Below are 18,754 nucleotides of genomic sequence, written 5' to 3' on the forward strand. Positions count from 1 at the left end.
GATGGATCACGAGGTCAGGAGTTCGAGACCAGCCTGACCAACATGGTGAAACCCTGTCTCCACTAAAACAAAAATTAGCCAGGCATAGCGGTGCCCGCCTATAATCCCAGCCACTCAGGAAGCTGAGGCAGGAGAATCACTTGAATCCTGGAGGCAGAGGTTTCAGTGAGCCAAGATCATGCAACTGCACTCCAGCCTGGGCGATAGTGTGAGACTCCGTCTCAAAAAAAAAAAATTTTTTTTTGAGATATAATTCACATACATGCATAAAATTCACCGTTTTAATACCCTTCTGTGGCTTTTATTTATTATTTTCGAGACAGGGTCTTGCTCTGACACCCAGGCTGGAGTGCAGTGGTACAATCATAGCTCCCTGCAGCCCCAACCTCCCTGGGCTCAAGTAATCCTCCGGCCTCAGCCTCCCAAGCAGCTGGGACTACAGGTGTGTGCCACCATGCCTCGCTAATTTTTATTTTTTGTAGAGACAAGGTCTTGCCATGTTGCCCAGGCTGGTCTCGAACTCCTGGGCTCAAGCGAACATACTGCCTCAGCCTCTCAAAGTGCTGGAATTAGAGGTGTGAGCCAGTATGCCAAAACATCAGTGATTTTTTAGTATATTCACAAAGTTAGGTGACCATCACTACTACCTAATTTCAGAACATTTCCATCCCCCCAAAAAGAAACCTTCTACCTTATGACCCTTCAGCAGTCCCTCCCCACTCCCATTGCCCAGCCCCAGCACCATCTACTTTCTGTCTCTGGATTTGCCTATGCTGAGCATTTCATATCCACGGACTCAAAATCCACTGGCTTTCTGGCCCTCTCTCAACTGACTTCTGTTGCCACCTCTCCACCAAAGTGTCTTTTCATCCTGCTGCCAAATACAATAGGCACAGCTAAGCCGACCTCATTCTCCACCTCTCAACTGCATTCAATGCAACCCATCACTCTCTCACTGCAAAGCTTTCTTCTCTTAATTTGAGAAGCTCCTTTCCTCCAACATCTCTGAACTCTCCTGCATTTTCTTTGCACTTGCTTCTCTTCCAACTGATCTCTAAATGTTTAGCCCTCAGCCCTAGCCCCCTTGAAGGGAACTGCATTTTGTCTCACAGCCTCAAATACCATCCCTGTGCAGTGATTCTCAAATATTGATTTCTAGCTCTGATTTCTTCCTCGAACTGAAGACTTCACATCCAATCTCCTCCTTTATGCTTATGTCTGACTGCTAATAGCATCTGAAACATTCAAAACACGACTCTTGATTTCTCTCTCCTTCACCTCCCTCACACCCATTACCCATCATTATGAAAAATAACCAGGCCAGGCATGGTGGCTAATGCCTGTAATCCCAACACTTTGGGAGGCGGAGGTGGAAGGATCATTTAAGGCCAGGAGTTTGAGGCCAACCTTGGCAATATATCAAGGCCCCATCTCTACCAAAAAAAATTTACAATAGGTAAATAAACAAATTAGCCAGGCATAGTGGTACACACCTGTAGTTCCAGCTACTCGGGAGGCTGAGGCAAAAGGATTGCCTCAGCCCAGGAAGTCAAGGCTATAGTGAGCTATGATTGCACCACTGCATTCCAGCCAAGCAACAGAGTGAGACCCTGTCTCAAAAAACAAAAAACAAACAAAAAAAAAACAACAAGAGAAAAAGGAAATTAAAGGTAGAAAAATAACCACTACCCATGAGATTGATCAAGCCAAAAACTGAGGCCTCACCTCCCTGTTCACTGTCTCCTTTACACAAATCATCCACAAATCCCCCATCAGCTCTACCTCCAAACTATGTCCCAGGGACACTCATGTCTCTCCAACTCTACAGCCACCCCCATCACCTCAGCCACTAACGTCACCAGCCTGGACAACTGCCATGGCCAGTCTCCGGCAGCAGACGCCCTTCTAAAACAAACATCACACCACGCCGTTCCCCTTCTGAAAATGCCCAGTGGCTTCCAAGCTCCCACCACTGCTGCCGAGGCCTCCTTCCTACCTCACTTCCCACGGCTCCCTTCCTTGTCCTGGTGCTCTTGCCAAAAGGCCTTTCTTTTGCCTCTCTGGTAGGAGAAGCTTATTCTGCTGCAGGGGCCCTGTACCTGTAGGTGCCCCTGCCCAGAAGGCCTTTCTTGTCTCTCTGCCACTGGCTCGAACCTCCTGGTCACTCTCATGTCTGTTCCAGCCCTGCCTAGATAGAGCCTCGCCTCCTCCCCAGTCATTCCACCCCATTACAGGTCTTTTTTCCTTTATAACACTTATCAAAATCCTGACCATTTATTTGCTGACTTAGTGCCAGCTTCATGGGGGGGGGGGGCAGGGACCTTACCTGTGTAATGTAAACTGGAGCTCTGACACCTAAGAGAGTGTCTGGCACCCAATTGATCCTCAATCAATATTTGTTGAATGAATAAATGAGTGTTGTTACAGAGGGAAGGTTGAGGGTACGTCATTAAGTGTGGCAAAGTGCAGAGGAGAACGTCATTAAGTGTGGCATGAACCCTAGCACTTGGGGAAAATTTTAGGGTTTTTTTTGCAGACAGAGTCTCACTCTGTTGCCCAGGCTGGAGTGCAATGGCGTGATCTCCACTCACTGCAACCTCCACCTCCCAAACTATTCTCCTGCCTCAGCCTCCTGAGTAGCTGGGGTTACAGGCACACACCACCATGTCCAGCTAATTTTTATATTTTCAGTAGAGACAGGGTTTGCCTTGTTGGTCAGGCTGGTCTTGAACTCCTGACTTCAAGCAATCCACACACCTCAGCCTCCAAAAGTACTCAGATTACAAACATGAGCACCGTGCCCAGCCTCACCTGGGGAAAATTAAAGGTGGTAACTGTGCAGGTGAACTTGAGAGACTCAAATGCTTCCCAAGTCTCCCAGAACATGGCTGACATTGCCTCTAGGGTGTACAGAGGAATTGTCTTAACTTTCACAGGTCGTCTTAAGCTCTTCTGTACCATTAGAATTCTTTTTGGTTTTTTGTTTTTTTCACTATGAGTATGTATTACTTTTGTAATTAAACAATTTGATCAGAAAAATGGATCAGTTGATTATTGTTATCTACAGGATATTTTTAAAAGTTTGCTAGCAGGGTGCAGTGGCTCACGCCTGTAATCCCAGCACTTTGGGAGGCCAAGGTGAGAGGATGGCTTGAGTCCAGGAGTTCAAGATCAGTCTTGGCAACACAGCGAGAACCTGTCTCTACAAAAAATAAAGAATGGGCTGGGCATGGTGGCTCACACCTGTAATCCCAGCACTCTGGGAGGCCGAGGCGGGTGGATCACGAGGTCAGGAGATCAAGACCATCCTGGCTAACACGGTGAGACCCCATCTCTACTAAAAATACAAAAAATTAGCCAGGCGCATTGGCAGGCGCCTGTAGTCCCAGCTACTTGGGAGGCTGAGGCAGGAGAATGGCGTGAACCTGGGAGGCAGAGCTTGCAGTGAGCCGAGATTGCACAACTGCACTCCAGCCTGGGTGACAGAGCAAGACTCCGTCTCAAAAAAATAATAAAATAAAAAAATGAATAAATAAATAAATAATGAGCCAGGGGTGGTAGTGGGTGCCTATAACACCAGGTGTTCATGTGGCTGAGGTAGGAGGATCACTTAAACCCAGGAGACAGAGGCTGCAGTAAGCCATGATCATACCACTGCAAACCAGCCTGGGCAATAGGGCAAGACCCTGTCTTTAAAAAGAAAAAGTTTGCCAATTTTCTCTTTGACCCAAGGTGAGCACATTACAGTGATTACAAGCCTGGGAGTCCAGTCATTTGTACCATGTTACACAGGCAGGAGACAGAGGGTCTGATAAACACCTCTGGGGCTGAACTCATGCAGATTTCACTCCACACCACTACTGACTGCCCAGGGAGGTGTCAGTGCTCACCATGGATGATGTGGAGTCCAGGAGGCTCACAACTTTCATCTCGATCTCGTCCTCACCAAAGCTCTTCAGCAGCTTCATAACCTCACTCACCGTCAGCCACTTACAATCCACAAGCTGAATGGAGACAATATAATCTCCTTCCCGGGCTCCTGCCACCTGAAAAAGTATTGTTGAAAATAAGTCAACGTTTTGTTCACTCAAATCCTTGAATCAGTCCCCATTAACAAAATAGGTATTTGCGTAAGTTCGCATCAAGAAAGCAAAAATTCACTTTGGGTGGCTGAGACGGGTAGATCACTTGAGGTCAGTAGTTCAAGACCAGCCTGAACAACACGGTGAAACCCATCTCTACTAAAAATACAAAAATCTGCCAGGTGTGGTGGTGGGCACCTGTAGTCCTAGCTACCTGGGAGGCTGAGGCAGGAGAATTGCTTGAACCCGGGAGGCAGACATTGCAGTAAGCCGAGATCGTGCCACTGCCCTCCAGCCTGGGTGCAATTAAAAAAAAAAAAAGTCAAAATTGGCCAGGCACAGTGGCTCACGCCTATAATCCTAGCACTCTGGGAGGCCAAGGCAGACAGAATACTTGAGGCCAGGAGTTCGAGACTAGCCTGGCCAACATGGCAAAACCCCGTTTCTACTAAAAATACAAAAATTAGGCCAGGCCAGGTGGCTCACACTTGTAATCCCAGCACTTTGGTAGGCCGAGGTGGGCAGATCACAAGATCAGGAGATCAAGACCATCCTGGCTAACACGGTGAAACCCCGTCTCTACTAAAAACACACAAAAAATTAGCTGGGCATGGTGGCACGCACCTGTAATCCCAGCTACTCAGCAGGCGGAGGCAGGAGAATTACTTGAACCCAGGAGGTGGAGGTTGCAGTGAACCAAGATCGCGCCACTGCACTCCAGCCTGGGCGACAGAGCGAGACTGTGTCTCAAAAAACAAAAACAAAAACTAAAATTAGCTGAGTGTGGTGGCACGTGCCTGTAATCCCAGCTACTCAGGAAGCTGAGACAGGAGAATCACTTGAACCCAGGAAGCAGAAGCTGCAGTGAGCCCTGAGATCGCGCCACTGCATGATGACGACTCACTGCAGCCTCCACCTCCCAACGTCTAAAAAAAAACTAAAAACAAAATAAAGACAGTAAAAATTAATCCTTTTCTTTTAGGGAATGTAGCACCCATGAGGCCTTTCACATCAAGTCAGGCCTTTGACGTGGGTGAACCCGCCCTAAATTCAATCACCCAGATATCTGTATTTGCTGCCAACCAAGAAAAGCATGTGCTTACCGAGGCAGAGCAGTAAGGATCCAGGAAGTGAACCTCAACGGGGGCGTTCCCTCTTAAGGTGAACCCCAAGTCCCCTTCTTCTGCAGTGAAGCGGATGCTTCGAGGAGGCATCCACTGCTTGTTAGCCAAAAACACAGATAAGGGGCCCTTTGGAAGAGAGCATCGTTAGGTGTAGGATTTGAGGCTGGATCAGACGCTTGAAAGCTAAAGGGAATTTTGCCTGCTGTCCTTGAAGATCTCACTTGGCTTTGTTCAGGGACAAATGACACATCTGGGGGCATACATGCTACAGCAGTCATGCGAGAACCTGGAAAGCCATCTTCTCAAACATACCCAATATATTTTCAATAAAATTATCTTTTAGACATTGTATTAATTATCTTTTTCTTTTTTTTTTTTTTGAGACATTGTCTCGCTCTATCACCCAGGCTAGAGTGTGGTGGTGTGATCTCGGCTCACTGCAGCCTCTGCCTCCCAGGTTCAAGTAATTCTCCTGAGTAGCTGGAATTACAGGTGCGAACCACCATGCCTGGCTAATTTTTGTATTTTTAGCAGAGATGGGGTTTCACCATGTTGGCCAGGCTGGTCTCAAACTCCTGACCTCAGGTGATCCGCCCGCCTCAGCCTCCCAAAGTGCTGGGATTAAAGACGTGAGCCACCGCACCCAGCCAAAATTATCTTAAATAAAATCTCTAATATAACCAATTTAAGACCAGGCATGTCATGCCTGTAATCCTAAGCACTTTGTGTGACCAAGGCAGAAGGATTGCTTGAGGCCAGAGGTTTGAGACCAGCCTGGGCAACATAGCGGGAACCATTCTCTACTAAAAACATAAAAGAATTAGCCAGGCATGGTGGTGCACGCCTATGGTTCCATCTACTCAGGCTGCTGAGGCAGGAGGACTTCTTGAGCCCAGCATTTCGAGGCTTCAGTGAACTGATTGTGCCACTGCACTCCAGCCTGGGTGAAAACAGAGTTAGACCCTGTCTAAAAAAAAAAAAAAAGGAAAAAAATCTCAGGTCAGGCATAGTGGCTCATACCTGTAATCCCAGCACTCTGGGATGCCTAGGCAGGAGGATAGTTGGAGCTCAGGAGTTTGAGACCAGCCTAGGCAACATAGCAAGACCCCATCTCTACAAGAAATAAAAATTAGTTGGACGTGGTGGTGTGTGCCTGTAGTCCCATCTACTAAGGTAGCTAAGGTAGGAGGATCGCTTGAGCCCAGAAGGTTCAGGCTGCAGTGAGCTATGACCATGCCACTGTAATCCAGCCTAGGTGACACAGTGAGACCACATCTCTAAAAAAAATTTAAAAATATTTAAAAAAATTTCAAATAGACAATACCTAAAAACTACTTTTAAAATATGCTATGGGGCCGGGCACAGTGGCTCAGGCCTATAATCCCAGCACTTTGAGAGGCCGAGGTGAGGGGATCACTGGAGCCTGGCCAACTCCTCCGAGGGAGGAGTTCAAGATCAGCCTGGCCAACATGGTGAAACCCTGTCTCTACTAAAAATACAAAATTAGCTGAGCGTAGAGGCACAGGCCTGTAATCTCGACTACTCGGGAGGCTGAAGCTGGAGAATCACTTGAACCTGGGAGGTGCAGGCTGCACTGAGCCGAGATCGCACCACTGCACTCCAGCCTGGGCAACAGAGTGAGACTCTGTCTCAAAAAACAAATAAATAAAAATATATAAATAAAATAAAATATGCTATGGTCTGAATGTTTGTACCCTCCCAAAGTTTGTATATTAAAATATTAAAATTTTATTAATATTTATTAAAATTTAAAATGTATATTAAAATCATCAATGTAATTATTAGGAAGTGGGGCCTCTTGAGAGGTGATTCAGTCTTGGGGTGGAGCCCTCAAGAATGGGATACATGCTTTTAAAACAGGCCCAAGGGAGCTCATCACCTTTTCTGCCATGAGGACACAGGTAGAAGGCCCCACCTATAAACCAGAACATGGGCCTTCAGCAGATACCAAATCTGCCAATACCTTGGTCTTGGACTTCCCAGCCTCCAGAACTGAGAAATATATTTCTGCTGTTCATAAGCCACCCAGTTTGAGGCATTTTGTTATAGCAGCCCACATGGACTAAGATACCATACTCGCCAAAGTGAAGAGCTGTCCCCTCAGGTCATTTATGTAGAGAGCTTTCAACATACCAGCTTCTAGAAGAAGTCCGTGACTGTCAGCTTGGAGAACTGGGGTAATATAATGTCAACCTCTTGCTCAGTTTTAGCTAGAATAGAGGATTAGAAATGGGAGGAAAAATGTTTCTGTAATTGAAAGTGATCCTTATAGCCCGGTGTTGTGGCTCATGCCTATAATCCCAGCACTTTGGGAGGCCGAGGCAGGTGGATCAATGAGGCCAGAAGTTCAAGACCTGTCTGACCAGCATGGTGAAACCCCGTCTCTATTAAAAATACAAAAATTAGCCAGGTATGGTGGCAGGCGACTGTAATCCGAGTTACTTGGGAGGCTGAGGCAGGAGAATCACTTGAACCCAGGAGGCAGAGGTTGCAGTGAGTTGAAGTCTTGCCACTGCACTCCAGCCTGGTGACAGAGTAAGACTCCGGGGGGGGGGGGGGAAAAAGAAAGTGATCCTTGGGAAGGAGACAGTACAGAACTTTCTCTTAGTCACACATCCTTCCCCTCGGTTTAGACAAGTAGTACAAGAAGATGGAACACAGCTCAACCCCCGACCTAGGTTGAACTCTACCTTCCATTTGGGTACCTCCTGTGAGCCATAGGAGGTATAACTCATTCCCGAGCTGGGACCAAGGAGTGATAACCAGACACATTCCCATGGGGTTTCCTGATATTTAAGGGGCTTAGTGGGCTTCTCTGGCACTCATAAAACCCTAATGAGGAGGCTGGGCACGGTGGCTAATGCTTGTAATCACAATACTTTGGGAGGCCGCGGTGGGAGGATCATCTGAGGTCAAGAGTTCAAGACCAGCCTGGCCAACATGATGAAACCCCATCTCTACTAAAAATACAAAAAATTAGCCAGGCGTGGTGGCACGCACCTGTAGTCCCAGCTCCTTGGGAGGCTGAGGCTTGAACCAGGGAGGCAGAGGTTGCAGTGAGCTCAGATCACACCACTGCACTCCAGCCTGGGTGACAAGAGCGAAACGACCTCTCAAAAACAAACAAACAAACAAACAAAAAACCTATTGAGAAGTCATCTATGTTTCAAGTGTTATTGTTATGGAAGTTCCATGCCTCACTGGACACAGTCCCGGGATACTGAGCTTTCTGTTTTCAACATTATTACTATTTTGAGACAGGGTGTCGCTCTGTCGCCCAAGCTGGAGTGCAGTGGTGTGATCACAGCTCTCTTGCAGCTTGACCTCCTGGACTCAAATGATTCTCCTGCCTCAGCCTCCCGAGTAGCTGGAACTATAGGTATGCACCACCACACCTGATGAAGTTTTTAAAATTTTTTGTAGAGATGGGGTCTCACTATGTTGCCCAGGCTGGTCTCAAACTCCTGAGCTCAAGTAATCCTCCTGCCTCGGCCTCCCAAAGTGCTGAGATTAGAGGTTTGAGCCACCGTGCTTGACCTTTTCATTATTAATGTGGTATGAGGATTGCCCAGTGAAAAGGAGGTTTGGCAAATCATAACCATTGACAGCTACATACCCCCACCAGCATCTTCACAGCACGCTCGGACTACCCTTAACATAAGGCTGGTCAATTTCTAACAACGGATCCCAGGGCAGGCTGATTCTACATGAGAACAAATAGCATAAAAAGTGTATCTAGGCCAGGTGTGGTGGCTTACCCTCGTAATCGCAGCACTTCGGGAGGCCAAGGCAGGCGGATCACTTGAGGTCAGGAGTTCGAGACCAGACTGGCCAACATGGTGAAACCCCATCTCTACTAAAAATCCAAAAATTAGCTGGGCGTGGTGGTGGGCGCTTGTAATCCCAGCTCCTCGGGAGGCTGAGGCAGAAGAATCACTTGAACCCAGGAAGCAAAGGTTGCAGTGAGCCGAGATCATGCCACTGCACTCCAGCCTGGGCAACAGAGCGAGACTCCATCTCAAAAAGAAAAGAGAACTCCAGGGCAAAATAAGCACCTCGGTCCCTGCCCTGTGCAGCCCTCCTTGTGCCAAGCACACAGCAAGGGCTTGCTCAACCCCCACAGGCCAGGCGTACTCTTTCCGCGGCACAGGCACCCCCACAGGGGGAACACAGTCTAGGTTACTCACCAGCAACACTGGGGGCATGGATCAGGTTCAGCAGGTCATCATCCTCCTGGTGCTGGGCGTACATGAGCCGGGAGCGTTCCTGTGCCACACACAGCACCTTCTGTAGCACCTCAATGCTCCGCAGCTTCTTGCAGAGGCTGGCCTCCCACACTGACTCCTCGTGATGAGCCATGGCTCTGCGCAGGTGGGACTTCCCTGCAGATGGAAGCCAGCACCCACGTGACTTGGAGATCCACCAAACAGAGCATAAGGGCCCAAGGGGCAGCCAAAGAGGTTGGACGTTCTCTTTTCTAAAGGATCTGCCTGGATAGCTAGAGCCCGTGATACCCTACCTTGTTTTAACCTGAGTGACTCTCTCCTAGCAGAGAGAGCCGGACAGACTACATTTTAGTTTCTTCACTTGCAGCCCCCTTTATCCCCCTTAAGGGAATAACTAGTGTAAGCTGACTCCAAGCACATCCAGGAATGCAAACTGCTGATAAGATACTGAGGCAGGCTGTACCAGCAGCTCCTGGGGATGTGCTCAGTGGCAGGTACCTAAAGCCCCTGCATTTATCTCTCAGTGATAGTTTAAGCCCCTGCACCTGGAACTGTTTATTTTTTGTAACTGCTTCTATAACCAATTACTTTTTATAACTTTTTGCCTATTCTTCTTCTGTAAAATTGCTTCAGTTAAACCCCCCTCCCCTATTTAGACCATAGTATAAAAGAAAATCTAGCCCCTTCTTCAGGCCCGAGAGAATTTCGAGCATTAGCCGTCTCTCGGTTGCCGGCTAATAAATGACTCCTGAATTAGTCTCAAAGTGTGGCGTTTCTCTACAACTCGCTTGGTTACAACAAGCCTTTTATTAAAATATTATTTTATTTCATTTTATATTTTATATTTAGAGACAGGGTCTCACTTTGTTTCGCATGCTGGAGTACAGTGGTGCAATCATGGCTTACCACAGCCTCAAACTCCTGGGTTCAACTGAAATTCCCGCTTCTGACTCTTGAGTAGCAGGCATGCACCACCACACTTGGATAATGTTTTCATTATTATTATCATTTCATTATCATTGCTATGTTGCCCAGGCTGGTCTCAAACTCCTGGCCTCAAGCAATCCACCTGCCTTAGCCTCCCAGAATGCTGGGATGACAGATGTGAGTCACAGCGCCCAGCCCAAGCCTCCCTTAAATGCATATGTAATAAGCTCACTTGTGTCCATAAGATGTTCACTCAACAAATATTTACCAAATGTGCTGGGCACTAGAGATAAAGCAACGAGTAAACAAACTGCCCCCACATTCATGGAGTTTACATGTAGTGGTTGAAGACAGATAACTAACAAGACAAGAAATATGTAACGGATGGGGTGGTGATGAGGTTATAGAGAAAAATAAAGCAGGGTAAGCGGAGATGGTAAGAGAAGACTGGGAATGGGGTTGTCCTATGATGGGTGACCAAGAAAGGCTTTTTTTTTTTTCTTGAGACGGAGTCTCACTCTGTCACCCAGGCTGGAGTGCAGTGGCACAATCTCGGCTCACTGCAACCTCCGCCTCCCAGGTTCAAGTGATTCTCCCACCTCAGCCTCCCAAGTAGCTGGGACTACAGGCACACACCACCACATCTGGCTAAGTGTTTGTATTTTTGGTAGAGACGGGGTTTCTCCATGTTGCCCAGGCTGGTCTCAAACTCCTGACTTCAAGCTATCCTCCCACCTCAGCCTCCCAAAGTGCTGGGATTGCAGGCATGAGCCACCACACCCAGCCAAGGAAGGCTTTGTGATATGGTCCTTTTTGAGCAGAGCCCTGATGGATGTGAAAGAGCAGCAGGTGCGAGGGCCCTGGAGCAGGGGCACACACAGGTGTTCAAGGGCAAGGAGGAGTTAAGGTGTGCCTGGAGGCAGGGAGGGCAGAAGAGAATGAGTGCAGGGAAGGAGCAAGGCCAGATCATGGCGGATCTCACGCATGTGAGATGAGGGCTCTCACTCCTGTTCTGCGTGAGATGGGAGCCCACTGGGGTGTGAGCAGGGGACTGATGTGATCTGGCCTGCATGAGCAGACTCTGAAGGGGCAGCAAGAAAACCAGCTATGAGCAGGGCAAGCCACGTGACCGCTCTGGGTCTCAGTTTCCTCAGCTGTAAAATGGGGATGCCATGAGACCCACCTCATAGTGTTGTGTGGGGTTTAAGTGAGTAAATGTTTCTTACATAAGCACTATACACATGTGGCTTCCACCAGGGCAGCAGGGTTAAAGTGGCCAGATTTGAGTGTGTCCTCTAGGTACAGCCAAAGGGATTTGCTAATCAAATGTAGGGTGAGAAAGTAAGACAAGAGGTTAGGTGTGGTGGCTCGTGCCTGTAAACCCAGCACTTTGGGAGACAGAGGCAGGAGGATCGCTGGAGGCCAGGAATTCAAAACCAGCCCGGGCAACATAGTGAGACGGCATCTCTACAAAAACCTTTTTACAATATTAGCCGGGCATGGTGATGCATGCCTATAGTCCCAGCTACTCAGCAGGCTGAGGCAGGAGGATCACTTGAAGCTAGGAGTTCAAAACCAGCCCGGGCAACATAGTGAGACCACATCTCTACAACAACCTTTTTACAATATTAGCCGGGCATGGTGGTGCATGCCTATAGTCCCAGCTACTCAGCAGGCTGAGGCAGGAGGATCACTTGAAGCCAGGAGTTCAAAACCAGCCCGGGCAACATAGTGAGACCGCATCTCTACAACAACCTTTTTACAATATTAGCCGGGCATGGTGGTGCATGCCTATAGTCCCAGCTACTCAGCAGGCTGAGGCAGGAGGATCACCAGGAGTTCGAGGAGTTCGAGGCTGCACTGAGCTGTGACTGCACTACTGCACTGCAGCCTGGGGGACAGCAAGACGCTGTCAAAGAAAGCAAATGAAAGAAAAGGAAAGAGGAAAGGAGGGAGGAAGGGTAGATGGGGAGGAGAGAAAGAAAGAAAGAAAGAATAAAGGAGAGAGGGGAAAGGAAAGGGAAAGAAAAGGAAAGCAACAAGGAACAAGAAAAGGGGAGGAGAGGGGAGGGGGGAGGGGAGAGGGGAAGGGTGAGGGGAGAGGAGGAAGGATGAGAGGAGAGGGGAGGGGAGAGGGGAAGGGTGAGGGGAGAGGAGGAAGGATGAGAGGAGAGGGGAGGGGAGAGGAGAAGAAAGGGGAGCGAAGGGGAGGTGGGAGAGGGGAGGAGAGGAGGGGAAGGATGGGAAGGGAGGGGAGGGGAGGAAGGGAGGGGAGAAAGGGAAGGGAGGGGAGGAGAGGGAGGAGGGGAGGGGAGGAGAGGGAGGAAGGGAGGGGAAGAGAGGGAGGAGGGGGGGAGGAGAGGGAGGAGGGGAGGAGAGGAGAGGGAGGAGGGGAAGGGAGGAGAGGGAGGAGGGGAGGGAGGAGGGGAGGGGAGGAGAGGGAGGAGGGGAGGGGAGGAGAGGGAGGAGGGGAGGGGAGGGGAGGAGAGGGAGGAGGGGAGGAGAGGGAGGAGGGGAGGGGAGGAGAGGGGAGGAGAGGGAGGCCGGCGGAGAGAGGAGAGGAGAGGAGGGGAGAAGAGAGGAGGGGAGAGAAGGGGAGAAGAGAGGAGGGAAGAGAAGGGGAGAGGAGGGGAGGGTAGGGTAACAGACAGGAGGGAAGAGGAGGGGAGAGAACGGGAGAGGAGGGGAGGGGAGCAGAGGGGAAGAGAGGAGAGGGGAGCAGAGGGGAGAGGAGGGGAAAGAGGAGGAAAGAAAAGAAGAGTAGACAGTGAGTCCAAGGTTTCTGGCCTGAGCACCTAGAGGGGTGGGAGTTGCCATCACTGAGACGGGGAAGCTGCATATGTGTGCGTGGGTGCAGATTAGGGTGGTGGAGGTGAGGTCTGCACATGGGAAGAGATATTCACACTGAGACATGGCAGAGACCAAACCAGGACACTTCATTACAGTCATTAGGTGTTCTTAGTAATTCAGCCATGCATAAGGAAATCAACAAATGTCTCCTTCCGTTAGCATGATACAGGCCACCCTGTGGACCCCAAGGGAGATGGTTAAAGTCCTGGCTCCACAGTGGGAGGCCTGGGTGCTATGGAACCCATGAGAACACAGCCTGGGAAGCCCTCTGAGGCTCAGGACTGCGCCTCATGACTTCTGAACCCAAAGTGGCCACAATGACTTGGAACACCCCCCTCTCCCGGGCCCTCTTCAGGGACCTCTCTGTGGCTGTCTGTGAGCAGGACCAGCTGGGCACCAAGTGGGACCCACATCTGGGTGCAGAGGGACACGCACCCAGCTGTCGGCGCTGCTGATCATTCTTCAGTGTGGTCAAGGGTGTCAGCCCCTCTGGCATGTGGTCGTAGAGCTGGGACAGGCACTTCTCCTGGTGGTCCAGATCCGTGCCTGGCTTCACTGCAAAGAGAACCACAGGTTAAATCCCCTCTCATGGACCTGGCCACAGACCCACATAGAGATTTCTCTTTCTACCATGTCTCTAGTTTCCTTTCTTCTGCAGTTTCACAAGGCATTTGGGATCATGGCTCTCCTTTCTGCCCCTGGACACACCCCAGGCAGTCTGACCCTCAAGCTTTTTTTTTCTTTGAGACAGTCTCACTCTGTCACTCAGGTTGGAGTGTGGTCTCACTCTGTCACCAGGCTGGAGTGCAACGGCACAATCATAGTTCACTGCAGCCTTGAACTCCTGGGCTCAAGTGATCCTCCCACCTCAGCCTCCTGAGTAGTTAGGACTACAGACATGCACCACCACATGCCAGGCTAATTTTTAAATTTTTTTGTAAAGATGAGGTCTTGCTACATTGCCCAGGCTGGTCTCAAACCCCTGGGTTCAAACGACCCTCCTGCCTTAGCCTCCCAAAGTGCTGGGATCAAATGTGTGAGCCACCATGCCTGGCTACCCTGAAGCTCTTGCTCATTGGAACCAGTCATGCTCCAGAGGTTCAGAATTTTTTTTTTTTTTTTTGAGATGGAGTTTTGCTCTGTCGCCCAGGCTTGGGTGCAGTGGTGTGATCTTGGCTCACTGCAACCTCCACCTCCCGGGTTCAAGTGATTCTCCTGCCTCAGCCTCCTGAGTAGCTGGGATTACAGGCACGTGCCACTATGCCCAGCTAATTTTTCTATTTTTAGTAGAGACGGGGTTTCAGCATCTTGGCCAGGCTGGTCTCGAACTCCTGACCTCATGATCCACCCATCTCGGCCTCCCAAAGTGCTGGGATTGTAGGTGTGAACCACCACACCCAGTGAGGTTCATAATTTGACCCTGAGCCCCCACACGCTACCTCCTCTGACTCACCCACCACACAGAACCAGCTAGCATAGCCCAGACCCTGTCATGCCTGGCCTGCACCCCTCTGCAGGCCTGCACACCTGCAGCACAGCCCCTTCCTGCTTCAACCACACCCTCCCTGGTGCGTATCCTGCTCTCAAACCTCACAAAACCACTCTCCACTTCCCCGGCACCCTCGGCCTCTGTTCCTGTGCTCAGACACTTTACTCCCTCTAGGCTGACCCTGCCCTCCTGTGCAGATGGAAAAGTTGAACTCAAATGTCATCGCCTCTGAGACGCCATCAATGACTGCACCATGGAGTCCACCTGCTGCTGCATTTGTGTCTCTGCAGCGATCACCAAGGCACTATATGGTATTTCTATTTGTTTCCACATTTTGTCTCACCTAATAGACTATATAGTACTAGGAGTGGTGGCTCACACTTTCAGAGAACCTACAGCGTATAAAGCATTATTGAGCTTTGCATACAGGCCCTTCATTTTCATGACAGCCTGTGAGGTAGATTCTCTCCATATACCCATTTTACAGATGAGAAAATCGAGGCAGAGGACAGCTAAGTAACTTGCCCAAGGTAATACAGCTCATTCATGGCAGAGCTGAGATATGAACCCAGGAAGTCTGGCTCCAGAGGCTGTCTTTTTAATTCCTTGGGAGGCTGCCTGGATTAGTACTCATTAGATCAAAAATCCCTGGCCAGGCACCGTGGCTCATGCCTGTAATCCCAACACTTTGGGGAGGCCAAGGCAGGACAATTGCTTGAGGCCAGGAGTTTGAAGCCAACCTAGGCAACATAGTGAGACTCCATCTCCTCAAAAAAATTTTTTTTCAATTAACTGGTGTAGTGGCATGTGCCTGTAGTCCCAGGTATTAAGGAGGCTGAAGTGGGAGGATCGCTTGAGCCCAGGAGTTCAAGAAGGCAGTGAGCCATGATCATACCACTGCACTCCAGCCCCATCTCTAAAAATAAATAAAATAAAATAAAATAAAATTCCGATCATCACAGTTTTTTTTGCATTATTTTTTATTTTATTATTATTAGTTTTTTTGAGATGGAGTCTTGCTCTGCTGTCCAGGCTGGAGTGCGGTGGCACAATCTCGGCTCACTGCAACCTCCACCTCCCCGGCCCAAGCCATTCTCCTGCCTCAGTCACCGGAGTATCTGGGATTAGAGGCACATGCCATGCCCGGATATTTTTTGTATTTTCAGTAGAGACAGAGTTTCACCATGTTGGCCAGGCTGGTCTCGAACTCCTGACCTCAAATGATCTGCCTGCCTTGGCCTTCCAAAGTGCTGGGATTACAGGTGTGAGCCACTGTACCCGACCTGCATTAATTTGGATTCTTTTAAAATATTACCTTAAAATGTTACTTATCTTGATGCCAGCATTTTTGGCATTCCCTTAGATTCTAGATTCCAGGTGAAAATTCATCCTCTTGCACACAGGCAGAATTAAAGGTGCCTCCTCTTCCTCCCTCTAAAGAAGCTTATAACCCCTAACCCCACCATGGCCTGTGCAGCAGCTGCCTCAGTCATGGGTCATTCTCATCCTCTGCCTTCAGCCTGTGAGCATCTCCAGGGAAGGCAGTTAGCTCTCGCTCAGCTCAGAATCACCCCTGGGGCAGCTGGACCACAGCCCTGGCCAAACCCCTGAACCCCACAGGCCTTACCCTGGTGGTCGATGAGGAGGATGGCAGTGAAGTAGTGGGCCAGGGCCGCGTAGTGGTGGGCCTTCACGCAGGCCAAGCTGGCCCAGGAGTAGGGGATGTTCTCTTTCACCGGCGCCTGGCTCATGGCTGCGTGCAGCTGTTGGTAGACCTCTCCCACCTGAAATAGAAGGGGCATTGGGAAGGGACAGCCCGGCACAAGGGCCCTCACGAACCCATTTGCAGAGAAAGAGCCCTTTCTTCTTCTCATACAACAGCCCCTGCCAGGGGCTGCTCCAGAATCTGGGAGCAACTCCAAGCAAGCCCTCATTCTGTCATTGTCACAGTTAACAGGGGGATCAGGCTGCTGTCATTATGCTGGTTTTTAGGTTAAGCGGCAGATGGAATCAGTGATCCATATCTGAAACACCAACACTTGCCAAGAAAACTCAAGCCAGCAGTACTGGCCGGAGCTGGCACAATGCCCAGGTCACAGGCAAGCTCCCGTGGGAAGGCCCCGCTACTTCCAGTGCTCCTGTGCCAGCATTTCCTGCCCACTCCCCAAAGTCACAGGAACCAGGGAGTCTTACCTTGGCAGCCTCCTGAGCCACCTTCACCAGCATGAAGAATTCATTCCGGATCCCAGGAAGGCTGATTTTCTCAAACACGCTTTCTTGGGCTTCTGCAAGCATCATTTTGACAAGCACGCTGAGCATGGCAGGGCTCATGTCATAACTTGGAGTATGGGTAAATGTCTCTTTCAGGTAGTTTAAAACCCCTAAAAGTGGAAAATGTTTTGCCCATTAGTTCGGGTTTACATTTACTTCATCACGTTGCTGTAGAGAAAGATAGGAGGCCAGGTGCGGTGGCTCATGCCCATAATCCCAACACTTTGGGAGGCCGAAGCGAGCAGATCACTTGCGTCAGGAATTTAAGACCAGTGTGGGCAACATGGTGAAACCCTGTCTCTACAAAAAATACAAAAATTAGCTGGGTGTGATGGCGTGCGCCTATAGTCTCAGCTCCTCTGGAGGCTGAGGCAGGAGGATTGCTTGAGCCCAGGAGGCAGAGGTTGCAGTGAGCTGAGATCTTACCACTGCACTCCAGCCTGGGTGACAGAGCAAGACTCTGTCTCAAAAAAAAAAAAAAAAAAGGAAAGATAGGAGAAAAAAAAAAAGAACCAGTGTCCTACAACATATTAAAAAGTTTGATTCTCAATTATATGGTCCAGCATTTCCAATCCTATGATATATATCCCCAAACAGTTGAAAGTGGGGGCTTAAATGATACTTGAACACCCGTGTTAATAGCAACATTATTCACAAGAGCTGAAAAGTGGAAACCACCCAGACATCCATGAGCAGTTGAATGATTAAACACAATGTGGCCTATCCATACAATGGAATATTTTTCAGCCTTAAAAAGGAATGAAATTCTGACATATAGTACAGTGTAAATAAGGGCATTATGCTAAGTGAAACAAGCCATTCACAAAAGGACCAATATTGTAGGATTCCATTTAGATAAGGTACCCGGAATAGTCAAATTCACAGAAACAGAAAGGAGAATAGAGGTTAGCTGGGGCTGGGAAAGGGGGCAATGGGAAGTTATTGCTTAACTGAGTACAGAGCTTTGCTTATCCATCATCCAGATGAAAAAGTTCCGGAGATAGCTGGGCACAGGGGCTGCTGCCTGTAATCCCAGCTCCAAGGGAGGCTGAGGTGGGAGGGTGGCTTGACATTAAGAGTTCAAGACCAGCCTGGGCAACATACTGAGACCCCTATCTCTTAAAAAATATATACTTTTTAAAAATGTATTTATTTTATTTATTTTTGAGACAAGATCACACTCTGTTGCCCAGGCTGGAGTGCAGTGGCACGATCATGACTCACTGCAGCCTTAAACTCCTGGGCTCAAGCAGTCCTCCCACCTCAGTCTCCTGAAGAGCTGGGACTACAGCCATGCACCACCCCACACCCAGCTAATTTTAAAATTTTTTGTACAGATGGGGTGTGCCTATGTTGCCCAGACTGGTCTCCAACTCTTGGATTCAAGTGATCCTCCTGACTCAGCCTCCCAAAGTGCTGAGATTTCAGGTGTGAGCCACCTTGCCTAACCAACAAAACAAAATTTTAACTTCTGGAGATGTTTAGTGGTAATGGCTGCACAACACTATGAATGTACAAATGCACTTAATGCCATTGAACTGCACACTTCAAAATGGTTAAAATGTGCTTCTGGTTGGCAGGATAATTTTAAAATTTTAAAAATTTAAGATAATCGTTAAAATGGTAATTTTATGTTGTGTTATTTTACTATAATAAAAAAACTGGTTAAAATAGTCCATTTTAAGTTATATATGTATATTTTAACACTATTTATTTATTTATTTATAAATAAACGCCCAGGCTGGAGTGCAGTGGCATGATTTC

The 18,754-nt window shown here is 48.9% G+C and overlaps 1 protein-coding gene across 1 annotated transcript in view; it reads right to left on the bottom strand.

Annotated features, from left to right (window-relative positions):
- LOC112205630 (putative rhophilin-2-like protein RHPN2P1) overlaps positions 1-18,754 on the bottom strand; it is a 53,057-nt gene that overhangs the window by 6,842 nt on the left and 27,461 nt on the right. Inside the window, 7 exon segments of the mRNA XM_054665881.2 lie at positions 3,891-4,046; positions 5,186-5,332; positions 7,361-7,437; positions 9,415-9,609; positions 13,666-13,785; positions 16,347-16,503; positions 16,913-17,100. Of these exon segments, the coding sequence (XP_054521856.2) occupies positions 3,891-4,046; positions 5,186-5,332; positions 7,361-7,437; positions 9,415-9,609; positions 13,666-13,785; positions 16,347-16,503; positions 16,913-17,100 (1,040 nt within the window).

This window comes from Pan troglodytes, chromosome 15 (assembly GCF_028858775.2).
Source record: "Pan troglodytes isolate AG18354 chromosome 15, NHGRI_mPanTro3-v2.0_pri, whole genome shotgun sequence".
In the NCBI taxonomy this organism is placed as follows: domain Eukaryota; kingdom Metazoa; phylum Chordata; class Mammalia; order Primates; family Hominidae; genus Pan; species Pan troglodytes.